Consider the following 27,372-nt stretch of genomic DNA (forward strand, 5'->3'; position numbering starts at 1 on the left):
GTGCTGCCGCTTCCTGTCTCGCGTTTCCTCAGCCGAGGTGGGAGCTAAGCAGCTCGCTGAGGCACATTTCACGGAGGGGGTGGGCTGCCAGACGCTCCCCCTCCTTTTTTTTTTTTTTTTTTTTTTTTTTTTTTTAAAAAAAAAAAAAAGCTGCGGTATCGCATATATATAAACCGGTTATTACAACGTTAAGTTAACGTAATATTAATACAAATCCTGATTGCGAGCGCATCGGGAAGCAGAGCTGAGTGAGTTGGGCGATGGAGTAGCTACTACTACTAGCCGGCTGGACTAAGCCGATCCGAGTTCTATGCAGGGAATGAGAGCCGGAGCTGGTGTCTGGGTCCGGGTGTCCGGGGTATAGGTACTGGGGTTCTGACATCTTCCCGCATCGCTGTCCCAGCGGTGCTGTGCCTGCGATGGAGCCCAGGTGAACGCACCCCGCGCGTCGGCTCAACACGGTGAGCATTTACATTACACAGTCAGTGATGTTAGTAGCAGTGACACGCAAGCAGGCCCTCGGTCCGAGCTGCGTGCTGTGAACCTACTAACCTTGAGCGTCTCGTGCTGACGGACGGATGAATGGAGGAGTCAGAGCGGCGCTTATCGTGAACAGAATAATCGCGTTCTTTGTCTAGTCGAAAATATTTGGATTTCCTTAGGTTCTGGGTTCCATTTGATTTGTGCAGTTGGGGTTTCAGACCAGTTTGCTTTTTACCGTTTGGTTTCCAGTTCATTTCTGCTTTGATTTCCATCTGGTTTGAGTTCTGTTTTGGTTATAATCTAGATTCCATTACGATCAGATTTCATTGTGGGTTCTGTTGGGGTTGCAATACTACTAGTGTTTGCACAGTTTTTTAGATTTGCAAAATTTGGGGTTCCAGTCAGGTTTAATTTCCAATTCAGGGTTCAATTTCCTAGGCAGTTGGGGTTCAAGTCTAGATGTCGTTTGCAACATCTGGTCTGCCCACTCCGGCTTCTAGATAGATTCAGCTTCTGCACGTCAGCCAGATGGGGCCAAACGTGCCGTTCCTTACCCTAATTGCCCTTTTCCTGTCTCTCACACAGCTTCTCCCCCCCACCACACCGGAAACCATGAAAAAGTTCTTTGACTCTCGCCGGGAGATGGTGGCCTCTGGGCCTGGTTCTGGAGGAGGTGGTGGAGGCAGCGGATCCAGTGGCGCTGGGAGCAGTTTCATCGGCAGAGTGTTCACCATTGGCCGGCATCAGGTCACAGTGGACGAGACCCTCGCTGAAGGTGAGGTACAAAACTTGTTCTCATTTGCGGTTGTGTTTCAAAGGATTTATCTCAGACAACTTCTGCCAAAGTTCTTCCTTGTTCCACCATTATTTCTCAATATTTTGGCAATAGCTAGTGGGGAAAAAGGTGTTAAAACAGGACGATGGGTAAACTAATCCTGCCATCCAAGCCTTCACTGAATGCCTGTCCTAGATTTCATTGAGATTTGGTGTAATTCTATTTCTGCTGGAGACAAAGCCTTGCGAGCTCCTGTTCGAACCTTCAGCCTACAGAGGAGAGCTGGTAGTGTAGTGTTTAGAGCTTCTGCCTTTGGACTGAAAGGTCACAGATTGAATTCCCACCTTCAGCTTTCGTACCAGGGTACTTGAGGTGAATTGCTCCAGTAAAATTGTCCAGCTTTATGAATGGGTAAATGACTAAGTAGTTTAACATTGTAAGTTGCTTTGGAGGAAAAGTGTCAGTTAAATGAATAAATGTAAGTGGAACAGTGTCAGAACAGCTTGGCTCATGCATCGAGATTTCCATGGACATGATTTGGATCTGTCTGACCAGTTAGCTGTTCAGAAACTACCATGGTACCTTTGACTACTTCTATGGCTGTTAACTTCCCAAAGTCATTGATCCGAGATCTGATACGGAACATTCCCCCCTCTCCCCCACATGAAAATACATGTAGATAAAAAGTATCCTCAGGAATGAAGGCAAAGTGCTGGTTGGAGTCTCTGTGATGCCCCCCCCCCAACTACTCAGCCTCTTGTGAGGTATAAAAAACCTACACCCTCACAGAGATGTTTGTTTTGCAGTCGGCTCTGACAGAGTCACCCCCCAGCACGCCCAACTGGTTTTTGTGAGACTTGCATTTGTAATGCAGCAGGGAGGGGCTGTGGAATTAGAGTTGTTTCTTATCTGGGCCTTTGGTCTACAAACTTGAGCTCCCATTGGCATCCGGTCCCCTCCCAGGAGACCCAGGTCTGGCTGGAGGACCAAAGCTTCCTCCTCCACTGGGGCTACTGTTAAATACTGTGTTTCATTAGCTGCAGACGAGCTGCAGAAGTCACGGAATACGGGTCGTGAGAGTCTTCCAAATTTGTGAAGGTCGCTTGTCTAAATGCATGACTCCGCTGAGGGATGCAGAGTCGGCATATAATTCCCTTACCTGGGTCTTATGTGGATCCCTGAAGTTCTGCAGGGTGTCAAGTTGGGATTGTACATGGGATGTAAATGGAAATCTGAGTCCTGTGTATTGCTGTTGTCCACCCTCCCTGAAATCCCTCACCTAGGTGTCCTCGCACCTGAGACTGCCTGGAGGTAGTCCCAAGACAGCTGTAATATGTATATGTGATATCAGTGGATTTCCTTTACATGGCAGCCCTCAAAGTTAATGCCAAAAATTTTGTAGCCAATGAACAGTTGAAAAATTTCAAATGCATGTTAGTCCTGTAGTTTGTGCTTTAATTGTACCAATATTTTACTTACTAGAAATTTATGTTGAGTAGGTCATGTTACTGAGTTCAGTACAAATGCTTTTTTTGACATAATAGTTGGGAGTGAGGTTACTTACTGTTCTGTACTACTAATGCACTGGTACAGTTACATCCACGTTATTTAAGTATGTATTACAGGGTCTTCATAGTGGCCTGTAAGTGGTCAAACGTGTTATCCAACAACCTGGTCTCAGGAACAAGTGGTTGTTGGATAGAGAGGACCCACTGCATTTCAAATTAGTATATCCTGACCCTGATGTGCTGGAACAAGCTCCCTCTGTCCCTCAGAGCTTCTGAGACCCTCCTAGTATTCAAGAAGGGTCTCAAACCCATGCCTTTCAGAGCCACTTCTGTCCTGTTCTCCTGACAACTACATAAATGATTCCAACACCATCTGTTATGATTATCTACGTATTTGCTATTTGAATGTCACTTCTATATGCAGCTACTTGAGAAATGTGAACCAGCAACATGGTGGTATCAGCCATACAAGCTGTGCTTCAATAATCCTGTATCTGTCTCTAAAGCTCTTCATCTGTTGTTGATGCACTTTTGTTTGAGTTATAGATCACTTTGGAGAAAAGTTTAAGAAATTAATAAATGTAATGGCATAGACTGTATGTGTTTCATGTAAAGGAATCCTGCATAGCGAACTTCCTGTTATTGCTTTATATTCTTGTTCAGTATACATATTTTTTGGAAGCCGCCCACAAGTTTCGTTATTGGAGTCGCCTGTCATGGTTGGTCCAGCATGACTCTTGGGGCCCTGCACAGCTTACCCATTCATGGGCTGCATTTGGAATTCTCTGCGTGGTTCTGGATGCAGAAAAGCTCCATTGACGCCCATCCAGAGCGGCCAGCCTCATGTTTCTAAGAAGTAACAAGTAGGTTTTGATGAGCCGTTCAGCGGCCTCCTCCAGCCTCTCGTTGCACTGTCAGTCAGAGCTGCTGAAAGGACCATCTGTCATTGCTCGCAGTCACTTTCATAAGCGCTCTTGGCTAGTTAACATTGCAGTCTTCATTTGCATAGTGACCTATCTTAGTTACCCACTTTAATTATCATCTATTGTTTATCTGACACTCCTTCCAAGGTGACCTACTATGTGATGCTTCTGCATTGATTTACCCGTTTATACAGCTAAGTAATTTTTACCGTATCGGTTACTGTGTTCCGCAGCACAGCCTCTGCTTAGGCTCCCTGAACATCATCCAGTGGTGCAGTAGTGAGAGCTGCTGCCTTTTTGACATGAAGGACCCAGGTTTAAATCTTATCTCTTCCTGTTATCTTGAGAAAGGTACCCTGGATGATAGTTAGAAATTGCCTTTCTGTATGAATTGGTAAATCAGTGTTTAAAAAAAGCCTTAGATAAAATAAATTTAAAAATGTAAATTCACACTTCCGACTCCTTTATTTCCCTGCCCAACAGACACTGTGTGTGTGTGTGTGTGTGTGTGTGTGTGTGTGTGTGAGAGAGCGAGAGAGACAATATGAGAGTCCTTCTGTCACCGATAGCAAGCAGGGAGGAGCAGTATAGGAAGGCACCCATCTCCTTCCTCAGTGCTCGAACAAGGCTGCTAATCTGCCGTCACGTGGCACAACCGCAAGACTACGGTGGAACGGAGGCAGCCGTGAGCTCAGTAGCTTGTGGTGGCGTGATAATCACTGGGAAGGTATATGAGAGAGAGAAGGGGGGTGGTGCTGCATGCTGGGAAACCACTGGTACACTTTTTGTATGCAGGAGCCTGTTTTTATGGTGTTTGAGTGAACTTCCTTCAGGCTGGGTGGTAACTGTGTGTATGTGTGTGTACATCAAATCCAAAAAGGTTGGTGTAACTTTCCCTTGGCCCAGTTTCTGTCCTCATGCTGATACACACACACACACACAGGCTGCTCTGCACCTGTAAGTTCTATGAAATCTTGTCGTGGACTCTTGAGCACTATTGTTTCAGACTGAAGGTATGAATATGGCAAATAAGAGGCCCCCTGCTAGTGTATGTTGGACTCGTTCTGCTAAGGGATATTTATACACACACACACACACACACACACACTTTCAGAACCGCTTGTCCCATACGGGGTCACGGGGAACCGGAGCCTACCCGGTAACACAGGGCGTAAGGCTGGAGGGGGAGGGAACACACCCAGGACAGAACGCCAGTCTGTCGCAAGGCACCCCAAGCGGGACTTGAACCCCAGACCCACCAGAAAGCAGGACCGTGGTCCAACCCACTGCGCCACCGCACCCCCTTAGGGATATTTACATTTAAGTTAATTGAGACTTTTTTTTTTCTAAAGCAGCTTCCACAAAACCAATTTTTGCAACTGGGTAAATTTTACAGTGTCAGTTCATGCTACGTCCCTTGCCCTTGCTCAAGGGCCCTACAGCCAAACGTGACATCTCATACAAAGACAGTAGCTTTAATATATGTATATAGGTTTTTAATTTACATATATATATACAAAATGCGTGTGTATATATACTCCACTATATACAGTTTTTCCAAATGGATATTTTAAGGAACTTCAGGACTGCACCTACAGCACCCCTGTGGGATTTGAGCCTGCAGTATGCTGGCTCTTTTAACCACTGGAGATTAAATGAATTTTTGGCTAAGTGCATTCTCTGCAGTTGGGGTTCAAGCAGGTGGAGTGTGTACTGTATTTAGGTACGACAGATTGTTCCCATTTAAAAAATTGTTTGCTGGTTCAGATCTGAGGAACAGCAGGTGTGATAACTACAGTGCACTGGATTCTTGTTATAAAAAATGAATTTTCAATCCTATTTTTTTTTTTTTTTTTTTTTAACCCATCTATCCTCCAGGCCAATCGACGGCAGTAAAGAGCACAAACAGAATGCACCTCAACCTTTATTCCACTCACTTGTACAATGTTTACATCTTGCATCTGTTTTTGAGTGATCAATGAAAACATGCGTTGTATGTGTTTTTGGGATTAATAAGTCAACATTAGGTGTGTCTGAGTAGCTCTCTCTTGCGATAGGGGGTTTTGCCATCGTGTTCCTGGTGCGCACTCACCAAGGTGTCCGCTGCGCCCTGAAGAGGATGTATGTCAATAACGAGCACGACCTCCAGGTGTGCCACCGCGAGATCCAAATCATGGTGAGTGGACACACACATACGCATGTACAGTTATATGGACCTTTCATCACAATGCTCTCATTTTCTGCAGCAGACTTGTATCCATTTTATACGTAATTTACTATGGTCAGTCCTTGTAATATGTGCATGTGTGTTTGCGTGCAGCGGGACCTTGTCGGCCATAAGAACATTGTGGGTTACCTGGACTCAAGTATCACAGCAGTGGGGGCGGGGGATGTGTGGGAAGTCCTCATTCTCATGGACTTCTGTCGAGGTGAGTCTCTCTGTCGCTGCTGTGTTCTCTCTTTTGGGGAAGAAAGACCGTTGGCACTCAGTGCCTAGAGGGCACAAGTCCAGCTGAATAATGCAGCGTGGCGGTGTTAAAATAGCCCACTCTGTGCACTTAGTCTGAATAATTAATGGAAACAATAAAGCAGCTCCAAGCAAAAGCTTGCAGCCGTCCAACCCGGCCACCGTGTGTGTGTGTGTGTGTGTGTGTGTGTGTGTGTGTGTGTGTGTGTGTGTGTGAGAGAGAGAGAGAGAGGTTCCTCCACCGTTTTATAGGCAGTACCTTTCTGGACCAATCGCATTTGAGGTTTTCACAAAGCTCATCACTTATGGGAGTCTAACTGGTCACTAGTTCTGTGGTGTTTTACTTGTTTCTGCTTATTATGTGTATCTTCTTGCCTTGTGTGTGTGTGCCAGTTACTTGTAGGTGTTTCCCAGCTGATGGAATGTGTGTATGTTGGTGGTGTGGTGTGCTGTGCTCCGCAGGAGGCCAGGTGGTAAACCTGATGAACCAGCGGCTCCAGATAGGCTTCACTGAGGCTGAGGTGCTGCAGATCTTCTGTGACACGTGTGAGGCTGTGGCCCGGCTTCACCAGCGCAAGACACCCATCATTCACCGTGACCTTAAGGTTAGACCTTGGTTTGACCAGGCAGACACACTTGTTGTGTGTGTGTGTGAGGGGGCGTTTCTGCCTGACTGAGTTGCCTTTCCTGGCAGGTTGAGAACATCCTGCTTCATGACCGGGGCCACTATGTTCTCTGTGACTTTGGCAGTGCCACCAACCACTTCCAGAACCCTCAGAATGAAGGCGTGGCTGTGGTGGAGGAGGAGATCAAGAAGTGAGTGGTTCTCTGTGCCTTCTTGAAACTTGCTGTATCCTGGTATTGTGTCCCCTACTGGCATTAGTGAATCTTCCCAGAGTGTAACACACTTAAGAGATTAACCTTATAGAAAATCATGTACTAGTTAAGATAGGTCAATTTTTCTCCCCACAGAGTTGTAGCACCCCAAAAGGAGCTTACATTGCTGACATAATCAATCATTTTCAATCATAATCATTTTCTCTAGGTCTGTAATTAGTTTTTCAGCTTTTGCAGCAGAAAACCTTCTTGCTACCTCATAGAAAATGACACAAAATGGCCAACGGGATGATTCAGTTACAAAGTTTTGAAAATTACATTGCAAAACCTGGCAGTGGGGTGCAAAATATCCCCAATGTTAGTTTATAAGGGTTAAGATGTTGGTTAGTAACAGACAGATAGGAGGAGAATGCTGTCCATTTCTGTTAAGAAGTGCATCCAATAAGCATTTTCCCTGAATTTAGTAGAGTTGTGATATCAAGTGTTTTGCTTTCTGACCGCCACAGACTGCCTGCCTTTTCACTTTCCAGGTACACAACATTGTCATACCGTGCCCCTGAGATGGTGAACCTGTACAGCGGCAATGTCATCACAACCAAGGCTGACATCTGGGTGAGTGGGGTCTGCTACTGACTTGCGGGTACACTGGCTTCTTGTGTTTTTTGGAAAACGCAAATGTTTTTTGAGTGGCATATTCTTTTAGTCTAAGTTGTTTTAAATTAATTTTAATATTAAATTCTTAATGATGCAAATACAGCACAAAGAAATGGTGAGCACAGAGTAACACATAAATGCCAGATTACACAAAAAGCTTGAAATATATAGTTACTGGAGGTCAGAATAGTGTTATACTGCTTAACTTCACTTTGAAACATAACTGTTCAATTTTGCTATTACTTTTGGGAGTTCTCGGCTGTGCTCATGGCCGCAGTTTACATCCCACCCTAAGGGTTACACACACAGCGCTCTGAACAAACTGTACCATGTCATTACTAAGTACGAGAACAAGCACCCAGATGGACTGTTCATTATCTCTGGGGACTTTAACCAAGTCGACTTCAGGAACGTGTACCCAAAATACCATCAGCACATCTCCTGCCCCACCAGAGGCTCAAACACCCTCGACCACTGCTATGCTTCACACAAAGGTACGTACCGCTCCTTGCTGCAACCACACCTTGGGCAGTCAGATCACGCCTCAATTCTACTGCTCCTGGTCTACAAGCAGAAACTGAAGTGAGAGGAGCCTGTGACGCGCACTGTGCAGCGCTGGACACCAGAAGCGGAGGAAAGGCTCCAGGACTGCTTCGACTCTATGGACTGGGACATGTTCAGAAACTCGTCTTTCAATCTGGACGAGTATGCCACAGTGGTCACAGACTTCATCCGGTACTGTGTTAGTGTCTGCATACCCCATAAAACAGTCCGCTCGTTCCCTAACCAAAAACTTGTGGATTACTGCTGAAATCCGAAATAAGATCCGTGCGCGTACCTGTGCGTTTCAGTCCAGAGACACGGATGTGTACAAGAAGAGGAAGTACGAACTCCACAAAGCCATCGCCGGCGCGAAACGGGAATACAGCAGGAAGGTGGAATCAGAGTTTAACTGCACTCAAGACGCACGTAGGTTGTGGCAGGGAATCCAAACTTTAACAGATTGTAAACCACAGATGCGAACATTGACTGGTGCCGCTGCGTCACTCCCTGACGAACTGAACACATTTTATGGCTGTTTCGAGCTCGCGAGCAAAGACCCCCCCCCAGTGCGAATTCCTATAGTGCTGAATGAGTCTCTGTGGCACAAGTGAGAAAAACTTTTAGCCGAGTCAACATCCACAAAGCTGCTGGTCCAGATGGAATTTCAGGACAAGTTTTAAAACATGCAGTGAGCAACTGGCTGCTGTCTTCACGGACATATTTAACACCTCCTTAGAAAGCTCAACTGTACCCACCTGTTTAAAAAAAACCACCACCATTATCCCAGTTCCTAAGAAAAACAAAGTGAACTGCCTTAATGACTATCGCCCAGTGGCACTAACCCCCATTGCAGTGAAATGCTTTGAGAGGCTGGTGCTGGGACACATTAAGGACACCATCTCAGACACTTTGGACCCACTGCAGTTTGCCTACCGCCACAACAGATCCACTGAAGATGCAATATCGCACACCCTTCACACCACGCTGGCTCACCTGGACAATAGAAACTGCTATGCAAGGCTATTATTTGTGGACTATAGCTCGGCATTTAACACCGTCATCCCAACCAAGCTGATCCACAAACTACTAGGACTGGGACTGAGTGCCACATTGTGCAACTGGATCCTGGATTTCCTCACCAACAGACCCCAGCGTGTGCAGGTTGGCAGTAATACATCCTCCCCACTGCCCCTCAACACTGGCACTCCACAGGGAAGCGTCCTGAGCCCGGTGTTGTATTCCTTGTTCACGCATGACTGTGTGGCCAAGCACAGCTCTAACACCATCATAAAGTTTGCTGATGATATCACCATTGTGGGTCTGATCACCAACAACGATGAGACGGCCTGCAGAGAGGAGGCTGCTGGGAGAGTGGTGCCAGGGCAACAACCTGTCTCTCAATGTCAGTAAAACTAAGGAGCTGGTGATTGACTTCAGGAAACAGGATACTATCCATGCACCCATCTACATATAGGAGGGGACATTGTAGAGAGGGTCAACAGCTTCAGATTCCTAGGAGTCACCCTCACTGCTAAACTCACGTGGGCTGAGCACACAGCATCAACCATCAAAAACGCCTGTCAACATCTCCACTTCCTCAGACGTCTGAAGAAAGCCCGGATGTCCACTACAGTCCTCACCACTTTCTACAGGTTTGCTGTGGAGTCTGTCCTCACAGGGTGTATTACATTCTGGTGTGGCAGCTGCTCCATACAGGACAAAAAAGCCCTCCAGAGGGTGATTAGAACAGCTCAGGAAATCATCGGCACACAGCTACCAGCAGTCCTGCACACCTACACCACACGCTGCCTCAGAAAGACAATGCACATCATGAAAGATCATAGTCACCCAGCATGGGCACTCTTCTCTGCCATCTGCAAAGCGGCTCAGGTCTATTTGAGCCCCCACTGCTCACTACTCACAGGAACAGCTTTTACCCCAGTGCTGTAAGAGTATACAACAATCACCAATGTGCCACCTTCAGTAACTAGAGTTGGACTGCTCCTTCCAAGCACATTGGTAGATTACACTGTCGCTTAAAGCATCCGCATTCTCACTCTCACGTTCGGAGTTCTCTGACTGTCTACTGGTATTATTGTTACCGTTATTTATTGTCATTGCTATTAGCATTACTCATTGTCATTGTTTCGTTTGTGCAGTATTTCTGTTGTCTTTGTCCAAAGTCTGTGGAGAAGCATTCAAGAAGAATTTCATGATGCTTGATACTGGTACTGATGACAAACTTGAAACTAAACTTAGTTTTGTGAATGTGAATTTCCACAAGTGAGATTTAATGAAATTGTATACTTTCTCTTAGTCAGTGCTAAAGAAACTAACCATCTTTATACAAAGAGAAGCCATTGCACAAATTATCAGTAATAAGTCCGAGCTTGTCTTTTCCAACACTTGCGTGCTGTAGTTTGTATTTGAGCAAAAGTGACCTGTGTTTATGCATCCAGCATATAGGTGGCAGTAAAGAGCTCCCAGACAGGAGTGTGGGACAGCCTTGATTCTGTTCACTTCCCCAGTGTGCACAACTCTTTTCTGTTGTTCCTGAGTGTTGGTGATCAATAACAAGGAGCTCTGCATACGTTTATAGGATGAATCAGCCAACAATTGGCACTGAACCAGAGTTCATGTAGGCAACATTTATTTCTTTGTGTTGTTCACTTCAGGCTATGGGCTGCCTGCTGTACAAACTGTGCTACTTCACCCTGCCCTTTGGCGAGAGTCAGGTGGCAATCTCCGATGGTACCTTCACCATCCCCGACAACTCACGCTACTCACAGGACCTCAACTGCCTCATCCGTGAGCCCGATTCCCTTTTTTCTACGGTATCTCTGTCTTGTTGTGTGTGGGTGTGTGCGTAAACTATAATAGGGCTGCTATAAATGATGGTCTTTGTCAGAGGGAAATTTACTTTTAAAAATATTGCCAATGAAGCTTTATATAATAAAAACAAGCAGTCAGTGAGTAACTAGAACCCATAATACTGTAAATCATAAACAACCCTCCTGTGCCCCCCAACCCAGGATACATGCTGGAACCCAACCCTGATAAGAGGCCTAACATCTACCAGGTCTCTTACTTTGCATTCAAACTCGCACGGCGGGAATGCCCCATCCAGAACATACAGGTGAATCAGTTTGTGGTTCTGTCCCCTGTGGAGTCTTAATGCTGTGCTCCGTTGTGTGACAGGTGGCCGTTGTAGTTGACTTTTCTCCTAACCCTGAAGTTGTCCTGCATTAGCATTCACTTAGCATAGAGTGGTGCTAGTGGAATAAGAGTTCGAGCTGTGCTAAGTTCGAACTGTACCTCCTGCTGTAGTACTCTTCATTAAGATACTTGAACTGATACAGTAAAAATAACTTGTATAAACTGGTAAATCACTAAATAACTTTGGAGAACAGTGTCAGATTTTTATCAATTAAACAGTATTGCTTCTGGGATAGGTGCCAGTTGGGTGTGGATAGAATACCAGTGCTTTTTTTTTATATTAAAAATTAAATGTGTATATATAAAGAAGCAAACTCTCCTCTTCTGGTCTCCTCCCAGAATTCTCCCATTCCTGCAAAACTTCCTGAACCACTCCGAGCTAGCGACGCTGCAGTCAAGAAGAGTCAGAGCCACACCAAAGCCAGGTGGGGTAGCACCTGGGTGTGTTTGTGTCTGTGCAGGTACATGCTAGTATCCTCATCTTTGACTTCTGTGGCCTAGGCTGACGGATCCTATTCCCACCATGGAAACATCCATTGCTCCCCGGCAGCGGCCCAAAGCGGGGCAGCCTCAGCCCAATGCTGGCATCCTGCCCATCCAGGCTGCCCTCACACCGCGTAAGAGGCCCCCTGCCAACCCAGGGCCAATTGGTACGAGAATTCCCAGTCTCAGCTTCATAGTTTCTGTTACCCATTTCAGTGACATTATCATGTTGGAGGGGACAGTGATAATAGTGTCCTTTCTAAATCTTGGCTTTCTCTTATTTACAAAGCAAGATATTGTGCTAAACAAACTGAACAGTAATAGCATCTCTGCTTAATTTGTAAAGAAACGCAATAAAGGTTTTAAGTGCTTCAAATGTCTTACAGCTTTGACCATAGCTCCAGCCCAGTCTGCAGCCAGTGTCCAGTCTCAAAAAATGCAGCCTCAGACCACTCCCACACAGCCACAGACCATGCCTGCAGCAGCCAGAACCACGCCCCAGCAGCAGCCAGTCATTCCAAAGCCACAAATGGCAGCAGCAGCCTTTTTCCCTGACGGGCAGCCAGGGCAACAGGTACTTGAGCCACCCATATCATCCTTGACCATGTCACACCGCAACTCACACATTTTGATAATGTATACTAAGTGTATTAGCTCTATGGCAGCAGTGTTTAGTTGGTGAGCTCACTGACGAAGCCTTTCATAATCCTGTTGTTTTCATTGGAAATGAAGGCCCCTTCCATGGGAGGGTGTGGCTTTTTGAAGATGCAGTCAGGTTGCACTTGTCCTCTGTAGTTACCAGGAGTCAAGTTTCTTAGACTGCATTCACTGTTTATGACAAACTTTGGTCAGCCTCCCAAAGCACTGCCTGCTAGGTGTCTATGGCCAATAACACAACATAACTACTGTTTTAACTGCTTGAATGTGAAGTATCTGTGAAAATATGGTCAATCTGTACATGTCTGTGTTGTGATGTTCCTGTTTTGACAACAGTGGGCTGTTTGAAAACTAAAATTGGTGTCTTTCATGGAAAGTTGGGATGCTACCCCCACTGTTCTCCTTGGCTCTTAGTCACCATCCTTTACAATGGCTGAGGTTTTTAAATCTCCTTTTCATGGTTCAATCAGGCTAGGGGAGAAAGGTGTGAATATTGGCACTGGGCAGCAAGGCTGGAGTATCCACAGAGGACAAGGGTGACCAAGGGAGAGAGGGAAGATCGAACCTAGTTGCATAGGAACACGGATTCAGGATGATGATGATTTTATCATTAGTCTGGGAGGGGTGTGTCCAGTCTGCAGGTGCTCTTTTGAGTTCTTGGTTTTTAATAGAGGTGACTGCTAAGGTCTTGTCACACATGGACCACTGACTTTTATTTTTTTTTAAAATGCCTTAGTTGTGGTGGCTTGGTGATGTTGAAGCTCTTCACTGCTTTTGAGCTTCACTCTTTAGCTGTTGGGGGAGGGGTGTGGTTTACTAATCTGTTTGCACTGAAATGGGTATTAATCTTTCGATGGCTGCGTTTCTGACAGCGAGATACAGAGGGTGCTGTGCATTGGACTTATTGAGGGCACTGATAGAGAGCGTGAGCTCAGTTTGGATTGTTGCAAGACTTGTCGCAGTAATAACGTTCATGGCACAGGAGGTGCTTGAAGAGTTATGATTTGTCTGCACAACAGAAGTCAAGCTGTTCAGAGCGGTGCTGTATTTTCAAAACTTGAAAAGCCTTTTGGTCTGGTTCCCTTTCCCTCATTACTCCACCTACTGCCCCATGTGGATTCTGCGCATTTTCACACAGCAGCAGCAGCCGCAGCCCCAGCAGGCAGTCCAGGGAGCTGCAGCCCCACAGCTGCAAGCAGAACCCGAGCAGCGCCCACAGCAGGCAGCTTCTACCACTCTCCAGAAGCAACCACAGGCCAGCCCCACTCCTCCCAAAGCTCCGCCCCGAGGGTCCCGCCAGAGACAAGCAACATCAGCCCAGCCAGCAGCCACTGATTCCAAACCTACAGCTATTGCAGCTCAGGCTGTTTCAGCACCCATTTCCACACCTATTCCGACGCCTGCAGTGACTCCCATTCCGACACCTGCAGTGACTCCCATTCCAACTCCTGCTGCAGCACCTGCTGAGGCGCTTGTGGAGGCTCCTGCTTCAGCACCTGTTCCCGCATCTGCAGCTGTACTGCCTCCAGCAGGCATCGAAGAAGCCACTCCACCATCTGAGTCTGCATCTGAGCAGATGGTAAACTTCAGTGGGCAGGACCCACACGTAAACAAAAAGGCATTCCCATATAGGTTAAACATTGGATATGGGCTCCTTTTTCCATTCATGGCTGATTAACTCCTGGTCACTAGCCCAGTTTTCCCTGGCAAAGATGCCTTGCTGACCACTAATGGCCAACATTCATTTACCAGGTGTTCCTGTCCAGGGTGATTGATAACGCAGTTCAAAATTTAAAATTTCACAGGTCCCCCCCCACAGATTGCTCTGTACGCTGGCTCCTCACCTCACAAGTGCACTTGGGATCAAACGGCTAATTAATGATTAAAAATTTTTACAAAATAGATTTCCATTAAATTATGGACAAGTTAGGTTTCGAAAAGACCTGATTCCTCATCTTATTGCTCACCGGCAGTCAGGAACATGGGAAATGTCTTTTACACACTGTGGAAGTGAGTTGATTCAAGACATTACCCTCCATGCAAATAGATTACTGTGTGGATCCCCTTTACTGTCAACACAAGTCACAATTGCTCTGCAACAATTTAGAAATTTTAAAAAGATAAGGGGAGAAGAATTAAGAATTTCTTTGAAAATCTATAACTCAAAAGTATTCAGAACGTGAGCAGCCAGTGTACTGACATCAATAAGGCATGAACTTTGACCCAAGTCAGCCTCAGCGGGGGATGGGTTCAGTTGTGCCTCGCAGTCTTGGTGTGCCTCAGGGTACCTTGGAATTTTCCTGTTGTGAACGTTCTACGCTCTAATGTCTTCATGCTCCGAGGTCCAGCATGGTCCACAGTCCAAGGTGCCCTTTACATCTTGTCACAGGTCATTGTGGAGCAAAGCTGATTCCACTCATCTGCATGAGTCCACCTGCCACCATATTTTCTGTGGTCATCATGTGGTCAGATCATTGGTGACAGCACTTTTGTTTGTTTTATGTAATTTGGTGGTTTCTTTTGCTTTTTTGTTTTTAATCTGCCTATGGAGTAGTGAGAAATGCATTATGGTCTTTCCCATTTTCCTCTCTCCGTTTGAGTGTGATTTGTACTCACTTATTCATTCATCAATTCACATTTTCCCTACATAATGCTTTATGTTCTAATAAAGCATTAATTAAATACTGCTTTGGCTGTTACAGTTCATGTAAGTGAGACCCAATATGGGAATGACGGGACAGTCCAATGCATCCTAATATTTTTTTAATGCATTTGCCTGAAATGCATATAAAGGCAACAAAATTTAAGATTCTTTAAAGAATATTTGAATATTTGAAGTCATTTACTGGCATTAAATATTCAGTAATATTTTAACAAATATGGCACTTGTATTTTGTCATGAATTGTGTTTTAACCTATTGTTTAAATTACATATAGCAAGACTACTATCCGGGTGGCTGGTGGCGTTGTGGTTGGAGTGGCTGCCTTTGGCTCCGAAGGTTTTCGGTTTTAACCCTGCCTCCGCCTGTAGTGCCCTTGAGCAAGGTGCTTGCCCTGCAATTGCTCCAGTACCTTTTGCCCAGCTGTGTGCCTGGGTAGCTAGTTGTGGCAGGTCCAGGGTGTGCCCCCCACTCCTTCAGCCTTGCGTCCAGTGTCTCCGGGATGGGCTCCGGCTCACTGCAGCCCTGCTCGGGACAAGCAGTTATTTAAATTGGTTAGTTGGTTTTAAGAATACTATCCTCAAAAGGGTCTTAAAAAAAAAAAAAAAAAAAAAGAACATGATGCATTGGAATTACCCTCCTCCTGTGAGCCTGTCTGTCATGCAAGAGTGAACTGTATTTGACATTGTGAGCTCATTCCTTCATGCTTTCACTCATAGGTGTCCCTCTCCTTTTGCTGTCCTCCAGGCTGCCTCAAAGGTGACCTCGCTGACACCCCCCTCCTCCCCCAAGCCAGCATCGCGGGGAGGCCACCGGCGAATCCTGAGCGATGTGACCCACAGCACGGTGTTTGGAGTCCCTGTCAGCCAGTCCACACAGCTAATGCAGACGGCTGCGCACGAGGCCAGCCTCAACAAGTCCAAGTGAGATTGCAGAGGGCATGCGAGAAAGAGATGCTTACGTCAGGCACTCATCTGTCTTCTGGGACCATAACGGTGTCTTGTGCATTTCCAGGTCCGCCAGCACCACCCCGTCAAGCTCCCCACATGCTTCCCAGCCGAGTGTATATGAGCCCGCCGAGGCCAGCGCCTCCGAGCAGCCCACCTGGAACCCGTTTGGTGACGACAACTTCTCCAAGCTCACAGCCGAGGAGCTACTCAACAAGGACTTTGCCAAGCTGGCAGATGGTGAGAACTCAGGTTTGGAAGACTGAGCCAAGGTAGCTCACAGCAGCCCAGTTGTCATGTACAGAGTACGTGATCTTCAATGAATGACCTTTTGATTACATTTTGTGCTCACTTTCTATGTGCTGTTCTGACTTGCAGGTAAGACAGAAGATAGAGCTGGTGATTCCACAGAGAGCCTCATCCCTGGCCTACAGCCAGCACCAATAGCACCGCTGCCCTCTTTCCCCCCGTCAACAGGTAGGTGTTATTGGGCCCCACCCTCCTGCTTACATCTACCTGATGCGAACCTCAGATTCTCTCGCTCTCTGCCTCTGCTTTTCCTTTGGTTTTTTTGTTTTTCTTTGTTGTTCTTTCTCTCCCTGTTTGGTCCAAACCCTGAGAGCTTTGTGGGTTGCAGCATTGTGGTCCATGACCCCATAGTCTCTACATTCTCAGTCTTATACTGTCTCCAGCTCATTTCATCTGTGGCTAAGGGATGACCACATTGTTTCTGTATGCTGATTTAAATTGTCTGGAAGTTCTGCTTTTGTGCTGCACTTTGGTATTCTTCATGAACTTTTTGCTCTGTTTGTCAGGTCCAGTGGATGGCTCCACAGACACCCTTAGCGGGGAAATGACTGGAGTGCTGCAGAGTGCCCCTGATCCATTTTCCTTGCTTGCCCTCCCTGATAGTTCAGGTAAACACCACAACAGGCCCCCAGCTGGAGAAAATGTTGATCTCTGTTGCCTTACGGTTGGTCTCACAGCTCCTCATTGCTGGAGCACAGTGCTGTTTGTCCCCTTACCTGAACAGGGTTGACTGCTGATTTCAGTATTCACTGAGTTGTTCAGGAGTTCCACTGAAATGCACTATTTCAACTTATAAAATGAGGTATAAATAGAAGGAATATAATTGATTTTTGATTTCTACACACTGGTATGTAGAAATGTCACTGTGGCCCTTCAGCAACTGGGGGCAGCCTAGTGTTCTCTAGGTTTGCCCTTCACTGCTACAAGTGGGTCAGCTGCAACCTCTCTTCCCCCAGTCCATTTTTGGAGAGCCCCAGCTCTTCTCTTTTCCTTGTGGTCCTATCAGCTGTCAAGACTGTAACTACAGGGGCAGCTGGTTGTGTTACATGAAACTCACATTCATGTTGGTTGGTGGTCTGGGGACTTGATGCCTTGTCATTGCTGAAGCTGGGAGTGCAGGGGGTGCATGTGCTCCCTCTTTGACGTGTTTTACGACTCCCTAACCAGGCACGGGTATGTGTGTGTTGATGTAATGGAGGCTCCCCAAATGGAGTGAGCAAGGCATGTCAGCAGGTGGCATGGATGTGGTGTCTTCTGGTTTAAGAACCCAGACTCAGAACTAACCCGCCTTGGACAGTTGTGGGGTCATGGATGGGACAGAGGAAATGGGGAAGCATACACTTGCTCGATTTCCAGGATGAACTCTCTGGGGATAATTGTTTTTTTCCCCTCTACTGTTTCTGCAAACTGATTCATGGGGCTCACCTGATAGACACCCATTTCATCCTGCTAATTTGCACATTCCCCAGGAAATTTTTGGTACAATCAGCCTGAAGTTGGGCATCACTCTCAGGGTTTGATTCTCTCCACCTGAGGTTGCAGCACTTATTCTCCAGCTGGGTGCAGTATCTCATAGTTTGCAGTGCTGTGTGGCCAAGCGAACAGTAGCTACTGCTTTGCTGTGCTATGCCAGTGCATTTGGTGCACTGTCAATTAACAGTGAGTCCATGGTGACATAGCATTGTCTGCGTTACATGAGCTTGGTTCTGCACCAGTTAAACCCAGGTGGGAATAACACACACAACACCACTCTTCAGCAAAGCCGACCTTTTGCCAGGGTGCACCAGCCAAGATATTGGAGAGTGACAACAGGAGGCTTTGACATTTTTCGGTCGTAAATAATGTTATCCACTTGTACGTACATTTTACAAATGAACGAGTTTTGAATTAAGTTATGAACATTACGTGGGTTTTAATTGCATTTTCTTAACTATTTTTGAAAATTTGTAGTTATGGTGAAAATGGGAAGTCTTTACTGTCATCTATTGGCTGGGAGGGTAAAGAGCAGCCAAACAAAATAGCAATGTGAGACCACTTAATATTCCATTTATTCATTTAGCTGGTACTTTTCTCCAAAATGACTTCCAATGAACTCTATGAAATGTTATCAGCCCATATACCTTATTCACCAAGGTGACTTACACTGCTAGATACAATAGGTCACTCATTCATATATCTGTGGAACACACACTCTGTCACTTGCATGCTATTCAGCTCACTTCTGCAGGATTTACAGTTCCTGTCCAGTGTTCCTGAGTGTTGATCAATATCAAGATGTGGAACATTGTGCATATTGTTTGGAGAATATTTAGCATTGAACAGGAGTGGGGTGGAGGCAGCAAGTTTTTATTCAGTCAGTTTTAGCAATGCTAATGTTAGGATAATAATCTTAAAACAAAATTCTACAAAATATTTTTTTTCTCGTGTCTGTATCTGAGATTTTTACAGAATCTAACAAATGCATAAGTCAATGAGCTTCCGTATTGTTTAGCTTTTATTGAGTGTGACTTTGAAGTTATGAACAAATGGACTTGCAAACAGGCTTCCAGTCACAGTTTTGATTATGAATTGAAGAGATTGGGTTGGTTTTTATTCTTCTAAGATGTTTCCCTCTTGCAGTCTGACTCTTCTGTGAACTCTTTCGTCCTGGTTCCTGAAGCTAACAGTCTGTCCCTTTCTCTCTCATGGCCAGTTTTTTTGAATGAACCTCAAACCTTCTTCCTTCTCCTTGCTCTCGCTACTCCCCCTCCCCCAGAGAAGCTCATTGAGGGACTCGCATCCCCAGAAACATCTCTGCTGCTGCCCGACCTGCTGGGTTTGGCCGACCCTTTTGGCAGCACTGCTAACTCCTCCGCCAACGGTAACATGGCGCTCAAGTACCGTGGTACTCTCTTGCACTTGTATGGAAGGGCTAGGCTGGAGGCCAAGAGCCAGTGTCCTCACTCGCACTGTCACCGTCTCTCTTGTATGCAGTTGGAGTGTCCGAGGTGTGTATGGAGTCCCTTATTCCCGGGCTGGAGGCTCCCCAAACCCAGTCCCTCTCTGCTCCACTGGATCCTGTCTCCACGCAACCATCAGGTCAGTGTCTGTCTCTCCCTCCATTGTAGCACTCTGCTGGTGGATGTTTGTAACTGGGGTTCAATCTCCACTCAAGCTGAGTGGAGTTTACATATTCTCTCCATGTTTCTATGGGTTTCCTAAAGCAAAGACATGTACACAAAAAGGTGGTGGTAAAGTTTACTCTGTTACTTTAGAAACCCTGTGAATGGTCATTTAGAGTCAACGTACACTGTGGCACTTATTGTACCCTTGTCTCCCTTTGTCAGACCAACAGAAGGCTTCTCTGCGGTCCATGTTGGTCTCTCTCTCTGCTTCACTTTCATATGGTGGATGGATGGCTAGATAGATGGACAGATCTAAAGTTTACTGAAGGAAAGAGCATGAGGCTACAGCAGTATACACACAGAACATAGTTGAAATAGGTGTTTGAGCTCCCTGTTTTTGTGAAAAAATGAAAGTGGCACCCAATGCTGGCATGAATCTTTTTCCAGTTTACAATTGTATGTATGTTTACTCGCCAGGTTCTGCCGGAAATTTCTCCATAATTTCTGAAATCACTGATTGAATGGTTAGTTGTCGTATTACTCTACTGCTAATGACCACTAGGGGGAGACAGTGAGTAGTGGACATTCTCGGGGAAGGGTGCAAGAGGGTGGCTGGCGGGGTGAAATGTGAGATAAGGAGAGCCATAACTTTGGATGCTGTGGTGCTCGTCTAATTGTTGCAGGTCTGTGACTGCTCATTGGTATGGTAGCAGCTCTAGATCTCGCAGTTTCCTTTACATGATCTTCCATTCACATGCATGCTTAGTGTTGCTTTGCTATCACTAACCTAATTTTTAACACCGCTTAATCTCTCTCCCCCTCACTGCTAACTCTCGGCCTTGAATCCCTGCTTCTTTCCTATCCAAGACTCCCTGAATGGGGAGGGTTGCCTTCTCGATGGCTCACTGCTTTCCCAGGCCTCAGCCTCTTCCCTGGCCGAGTTTGCGCCTGTCTTGCAGCCACCAACGGGTAAGGATAAAGAGCACGCACGCACGCACGCACGCACGCCAGAGCTTGACCTGAGGACCTCCACTCCTTCCTGGCTCACTTTTATCTTCTTTCCACTTATGTCCTCCTTGCCTCACCCTCCTTCTTGCTCTTTCTCACTCTCTTTATATCACACTGTCCACTTCCACCACCGCTGCAGACCCCTCTTACCTCATCTCATGCTTTGACACTTCCGTGAGTGCCGAGAAGGGTCCCGAGGAAGAGTTTGACCCCATCCCTGTGCTTGTCTCCAAAAGCCCTGCCCCAGGTAAAAACTCACCCATCTGTGGTCTCTGCTATTACTCTCCCATGTCACTGGTGTGATACTTCCCACAATGCTGCGCAACAGTGATGGCAACTTTGGCAGAAGTTTTTGGTTGGGTGTTGTGTAGGTGTATACAACACTGGGGAGGCAATAAGTTACACACAGACTCATCACCTCTTGTTTTGTTCACAAGGGTATAATTCCGGCTTACTTCCTGTCTCTCTCTTTCCTGAATGTTGCCTTTCTGGACGTTCTAAACCCCTCCAACCTGAACACTCTATCACTTGACACCCCTTTAATAACTCCTCCGTAACATGTCTGTCTCTCTCTTTTCCTCTTCCCTCCTCCCCTGTATGCTTTGGCCACACCCCCCTCTCCCCTACTGCCCATTTTGTTTCCGCCCTCTTTCAGGAGCTCAGTCCCACAGCAACAATGGAGGCTCCGAGTCCAGCCTCCCTGGCCTGGCCCGCTCCCTCCTGTTGGTGGACCAGCTCATCGACCTGTAGTGGGGGCAGGAGTGGGCAGAGCAGGGTTGGTCAGGGCTTTAGAATGATGAGGGGTTGGTGATGGTGGTAATTTGTAAATGATTTTCCATCCATCCTCAGTTACATATTCATCATACCACATCCTTCATTTGCAGCGAGTACTGGGGACTGTTTGGATCCCCCCATTGACATTCCCATCATCCCCCTGTCCCCTTCCTGCTTACCTCCAACTTTCCTTCCCACACTGTATCTGATTCTTTTGACTCATCACTTTCTCAGTTCCATCATGGTTGCCCCCATTGTTTCCTTTCCCAATCATGGGAGTGGCAGTTAGCGCTGTGTTCCACAGCTGGGTTGTCTCTAGCTTGCCTCAAGTGGTGTTTCGTCCCCTTTCCACCTTATCACAGATATACTGACTACAACAGCTCTCCTGAGCCAGCGGTGGGCCGTAACATCAGAACATCCTTGTCTTGCGAAAGTAATTTGACAGAAACTACACTTCCTACAATGCAGTGCTTAGTTGATACTACACTATTCACACGTCTTCGTTCCTCCTGTGTCTTTACCAAATCAGATAGTTTTTCCTTCGCTGCCTTAATTCTCGCTATGCTAGTGGCTTTTAAATGAACTCCTTGCATATGAGCGCATGTTTTGTTTTTGTTCTCTTCACTGCATGTGCTTAGACTTCGGGAAAGACCCTTTACCCCAAAAATGAGATGGTCTTTGTTTTTTCATTAGTAGTTTTGTATGGTAAAACTTTGTATGGTTCAGATGTCATTTCAGTAGGTTTCTTGCACATTGCTTTAATTGTTGTTTTGTTTGGGCTTTGTGTCGTGTAGCTTTGCCCAGCATGTTACACAAGCTCCTGAAACCACGTGCGTTTTCACAGATCTGCATAATCACAAGGTCGAGTGAGGCGAAACTGGCAATGCCAGCAATGATTTTTTCAGTGCCAGTTCCAGTCGAAGTCCACCACTGTCAGGTGAAGATAACCCCTCAACTGCAAGCACTGCTGCAGGACTGCCTTCAACCAAGCATGTGCTTTGTGTGGAAAGAGGGCGGGGGCTAATTATGCAACCAGGGACTCACAGATGGGGTCAAAAGCACAAAAATCAGTCACCGGTCAATTGCCATCTCTCAACTACCACTGTTCACATCTCACAAACCCCATGTGTCCATTACCTGTTACAGTTTGTAACCACCCCCGGCCTGGACAGACCACAGAGGTACAGATTTCCCCCCTCTGTCAATGTGTTCTCCATTGTCCACTCACGCTGTACTCAAACCCTTCAGCTTTTCTCTTTTTAAATGAATAGTGTAAGTACTTAGTGAAAGTTACAAGATATTTCAAGTATGGGTGAGTACGTGTGAATATAGAGTGCTAATGAATGAGTATTGATATATAAATAATATATAATGATAATTGTCATGACACTTTTAAGAGGAGCTGTTTATTGCGGTCTTTATGGATCTGTATTTGGAAGTGTAAACAATGTCCTTCTCTCTCCCCCTCTTTTGTGCCAAGTGTCGTCTTTTTGTCCTCTCGCTTCCTTTCTTTTTGCACCAAATTGTCTGTGGGGCACAAATGAATTTAAAATCCACAGTTGGTCATTTCACACTGAGTGACAGCACAAATTTCTGTCAAACAGCTTACTGACTGCACCCCTGCTGCCTCGGTTATAATTACTATAAGTTAATCATTTAACTGACACATCTTCCAAAATGACTGTGAGCTTTGTGCATTGAGCTGTTTACACTAGTATACTGATTATATAGCAGGTTCATTTTTTGCTCTGTCAATTCAGGGCAAGTACCTTGAGCAAGGGCACAACAGCAAGAGGTGGGATTCAAACTTGGGTCCTTCGAGTGCAAGTGCTAACCACTTGTTTCCCCTGGACTGTTGCCTCACATTCAGAGTGTGGTTAGAGCTGTTTGCCTTCAAACCCAAAGATTACAGGTTCAAATCTCACTTACTGCTGTAGTACCCATGAGAAAGGTACTTGGCCTAAAATTTCTCTAGTAAAATTACATAGCTGTATATGTTGAATAATTGTAGGTAGACTAACGCTGTAAGTCATTTAGAGAAAGCATTAGCTAAATGAATAAATGTAAATGCAACTGAGACAGTGTTAATAAATTGGCTATATAAATGGGTATATCAGTGTAAGTAGCTTAACATTGTAAGCTTCTTTGGAGAAAGGCATCACCTAAATGAATAAATAACTACATATATTAGATAAATGTATAATATCACTGCACAGTGTTTAGGAGCAGAGTGAATGAAGTTTCAGCTTCACATACTTTTGGTGAACTCTCTGTGTAGCCAGCTGGTAGTGAATGTTTGTGATGCTTATTGCACACTGCTGTAGAGATGATCTCATGAAGGAAGTCCATGTATGAAGTCAACTTGACTTCACCTGATGGTGAAATTGTGTGGAGAATTTAAAATCTGAAAGAGGCAGTTTCTCAGCTCTGTGCTCTTTGGTTTCCCCTTCCCTGCTGTTGCCGTGTTGCACGCTATGCAGTCTCTCATGCTATATTAATTAAATCCTCACCTTGCTGGTAGAATTTTGCTCTTTTTAAATAATATATATGTTTGGGGAGGGGGGCAGGAGAAAATAAAATGAGAATGAAATGACCCCTTCCTCTGGCAGGGTGATGATGATAATTGTCTACCATCTGATTTAGAAATGGATAAAAAAAAATAGGGGGCATTGAATAAAAATATAAATGAAACAACATAAACACAGTGTTTTTGGTCATTCATGAGATCTTGAGGTTCCACCAAGGGAACATAATAGATTTTACACTTGTGTTTGGTTAAGATGGTTTTTTAGCATTGCTGTCTTGTGGAGACTGTTTGCCTAATGTGTCATACTTTTTTCTGTGCTTGTCTACTCATTCTATAACCATGAAATTCTTCAGGTCAAGAAAGACTGCATTGCCAGGGCAGAGTCCCTCAGTGCTGGCTTTAGGAGCTTGGCTGATGTTTCACGCACACAGTTCCTTGGAGTTCATGCTTAGTACTCTTCTGAGAAACACATTGTTGGAGTTGTTTGAACATAGGAATACTGTAGATGGATTCTTCCAACTGCTGTATAAAGCTTGTAGTTTGCCTCCCAAAAATCCCGGGTTTACCTTCCATCTTGACGTCTCGCATTAATTCCTCACCTTACTCACACTTCCTCTCCGGCTTGAGTCTGCATGTGTAGTTGATAATTTTCTTCTGAAGCTGGTGCCTCTGCGTTGTCTAGGTAAGACTGTCTCTACCTTCCTCCATCTCTGTATACTTGTGAGTTTGTGTGTTGTCCCTCAAAGAGGTTCTGTGAAAGTCTCTTGCTTTCAACATGATCAGTGGCATGAATGAAACCTCTTGTGAGTGCTGGCAGTCTGTTACACGCTTTGCAATACCGCTTGGATTATCTCATGCCCCATGTGAAGATGTTTCATTTTGCTTTGACATGTTTATGTTGGTGTGCGTCATGCACACTGAAAGTACCACACTGTGTTGTGTGCCAGTTCCATTGGTGACCTCACTGTACCTGCCTCTCTAGCTTCTCCTTCTGGTGTTTCTGCTCTTGTGAGCCAACCAATCATTACTCTCCTTTGGTGTCGTCAGCCCTGTACTTAGTGGAATGCCAAGGGCTGGTCTTATGTGCCTCACCACCAGGTGGTGATTTTTCTATTTTAAAGGCTCATTCCGGTTTTCTTCCTCCCACAGCATTACAGAATGAGGGTGAATGCAACTGGACGGGACCAGAGTTAGGCGTAGTTCATCCAATCCATGGCAGAGACACCATGTCGGGTGAAGAGGAGTTGGAGCACAGCGAAGGGCTGCATGATGAGAAGAGGCTCTATTTGCTGGAGTCAGAAGATGCCGACGACCCCCAGCAGGGTCATTTTACTGAGGCCACCCATCGGTTCACTTTCAAGCTGCCCCAAAATACCTGCAAGAGCCAGGGCACTGTCTTTTCAAATACCCCAGTTCAGATAGTCCATGAGGATGGCACAGATATATTTGCTAATGCCCCTTTCCAGTGTGCTAACGCCCCTACCCAGCAGCCTGACATTTTTCTCCAGGCTCCATTTATGAAGAAGGACCAGGTGCCGGAGAGCAACGTTCATCCTAATCACTCGAGGATACAGCTCCACCCGGCAGGCCCTCTGCATAAGCCCTCATGGCCCCTGGAGGTCCCTCTTCCTCAGCAGCCAGTGGCGGCTCACCGTGTGGTGTCAAATGTCGCTCGGCAGGCAGCTGTGGGTTCGGTGCCTGTGGGGCCACTGCATTCCTGGAGCTCTGAAGGGAAACCAAAACCTGTGCTGGACCCATTTGTCACGGCACCATTCTTGTGTCGGGGTCAGCAAGGTAGGCCTTGAGGATTGTTGGAGGATGGCAGATGGCTGGAGTAGGGCAGGCAGATGGCACACAAACAAATATACAATTCATCTCTCTCATTCCAAAATGAAGGTTGGAAGACACTTACTGGCTTCTGCTCCAGTACTCCATGCATGTGGCCTACCTCAGCACTTTATATTCTGATCTAAATGGACTGCAAACCCACTCTGAGCCCACTTTATAGCCCTGCACACTGAAGTAACATCAGTTTTACACTAATTTTCTCATACATTCTAGCCCTGTGTGTGGGATCAAGGTGAAGCAGGTACTTTTAACCTCAGCCTCATTTTAGCCATCTTGAGGGTGGTGGACCGTCCTTGGCCAGAGCTGAGCTTTCAGTGTCAGAGTTGTCATCTGTACTTCTAGTTATAATTAGACTTTGAAGGAACTGTGCTTTTACTGTTTGTTGGGTTGTGTGTCCAGTCAACAGGAACTGCTGTCACTTTAAAGTTTGGTTTGACCAATCACTTATGTACACCGTTGAGACTGTTTCAGTGTTAAAAACGTGGCTTTTTTGTTGAACCAAAAGAGGTTCTTATACCTAGGACCCAGTATTCTGTGTCACTTCCATGCACTGCTTATCTATTCCTCTTAGTGAGATGTGACTCTAGTTTCTTCACTATTGATAGAAAGCTTTCTTCAAGCTGCAGAGATGGTGACAGGAGTCGTCTAGTCCATGGCCATTTCCTGTAGAAGAGGCTCACCACCCACAGCCACCTTCCGATTAACTTAGTGAACTTGCTGTTGAATGTCCACCAATGGTTTCTCATATCAGTGCCTTTTTTTGGCACCTGTGCTGGTTCTACTTGCTGTTCGTATGGACTTTTTTTTTTTTTGGTTTGTTTGTTTTAGGGTCTTTTGCCCAAGTTTAGGTCAGTTGGAGTAAACCTTTGTGATGATCTGTGCTTTTATTACAGACTAGCAGTCATCTTGCTTGTCCACACCTGAATCATCAGTGCTTAACTTTGTTCTCTGCATAAGTTCCTCAATCACTCTGGTCATATAGTAAAGGGGGGGGGGGGGTCGGTCCATCCATCCATCCATCCATCTTCTGTCCCGCTTGTCCTAAAAGGGTTGCAGTGGCAGCAGGCAGCACAGAGAGGCCCAGCCGCCCCGTCCCCCTCAACTTCCTCCAGCTCAGCCTGGGGGATCCCCAGCGGGTCCTGGGCCAACCTCAGGGCCTCGTCCCAGTTGGCCGTGCCTGGTATACCTCCAAAGGGAGGCGTCCAGGGGGCATCCTTCTCAGATGCCCAAACCACCTCAACTGGCTCCTCTCAATGTGAAGGAGTAGCGGCTCTACTCTGAGCTCCTCCCGGATGTTCGAACTCCTCACCCTGTCACCCAGCACCCTGCAGAGAAAACTAATTTCGGCCGCTTGTATCCGCAATCTTATTCTTTCGGTCATCACCCAGAGTTGACGACCATAGGTAAGGGTAAGGACGTAGATCGACCGGTAAATGGAGAGCTTCGCATTATGGCTCAGCTCCCCCCTTCACTACTGCAGTCCGGTACAGCAACCGCATTACTGCTGCCGCTGCTCCCAGTCTGTGGCGGATCTCACGCTCCCTTCTTCCCTCACTCATGAATAAGACCCCAAGATACTTGAACTCCTCCACCTGGGGCAAAAAACTCTCCCTTTACGTGGAGGGAGCATGCCATCCTTTTCCGTGACA

General features: G+C 46.1%; 1 protein-coding gene across 4 annotated transcripts; it reads left to right on the top strand.

Annotated features, from left to right (window-relative positions):
• Nucleotides 1–158: 158 nt before the first annotated feature.
• Nucleotides 159–26,731, top strand: aak1b (AP2 associated kinase 1b). 4 transcript variants are annotated; one of them, XM_018734505.2, is made up of 22 exons: nt 159–461; nt 1,069–1,258; nt 5,747–5,865; nt 6,010–6,118; nt 6,619–6,761; nt 6,851–6,972; nt 7,524–7,605; nt 10,866–10,998; nt 11,223–11,326; nt 11,746–11,831; nt 11,908–12,056; nt 12,276–12,463; nt 13,685–14,125; nt 15,954–16,129; nt 16,221–16,393; nt 16,532–16,630; nt 16,969–17,070; nt 19,218–19,322; nt 19,436–19,540; nt 20,434–20,535; nt 20,714–20,821; nt 21,230–23,126. In XM_018734505.2, the coding sequence occupies exons 2-22, from the start codon at nt 1,096–1,098 to the stop codon at nt 21,322–21,324; spliced, it is 2,904 nt and encodes a 967-aa protein (XP_018590021.2). In that variant the 5' UTR covers nt 159–461; nt 1,069–1,095; the 3' UTR covers nt 21,325–23,126. The 4 variants fall into 4 exon arrangements, with proteins under 4 accessions (XP_018590021.2, XP_018590019.2, XP_018590020.2 ...); XM_018734503.2 differs by lacking the exons at nt 20,434–20,535; nt 20,714–20,821; nt 21,230–23,126 and adding an exon at nt 25,025–26,731; XM_018734504.2 differs by lacking the exons at nt 20,434–20,535; nt 20,714–20,821; nt 21,230–23,126 and adding an exon at nt 25,025–26,731 and having other exon boundaries at nt 13,688–14,125.
• Nucleotides 26,732–27,372: the final 641 nt, after the last annotated feature.

The sequence above is a fragment of the Scleropages formosus genome, chromosome 6 (genome assembly GCF_900964775.1).
Source record: "Scleropages formosus chromosome 6, fSclFor1.1, whole genome shotgun sequence".
Taxonomy (NCBI): Eukaryota; Metazoa; Chordata; class Actinopteri; order Osteoglossiformes; family Osteoglossidae; genus Scleropages; species Scleropages formosus.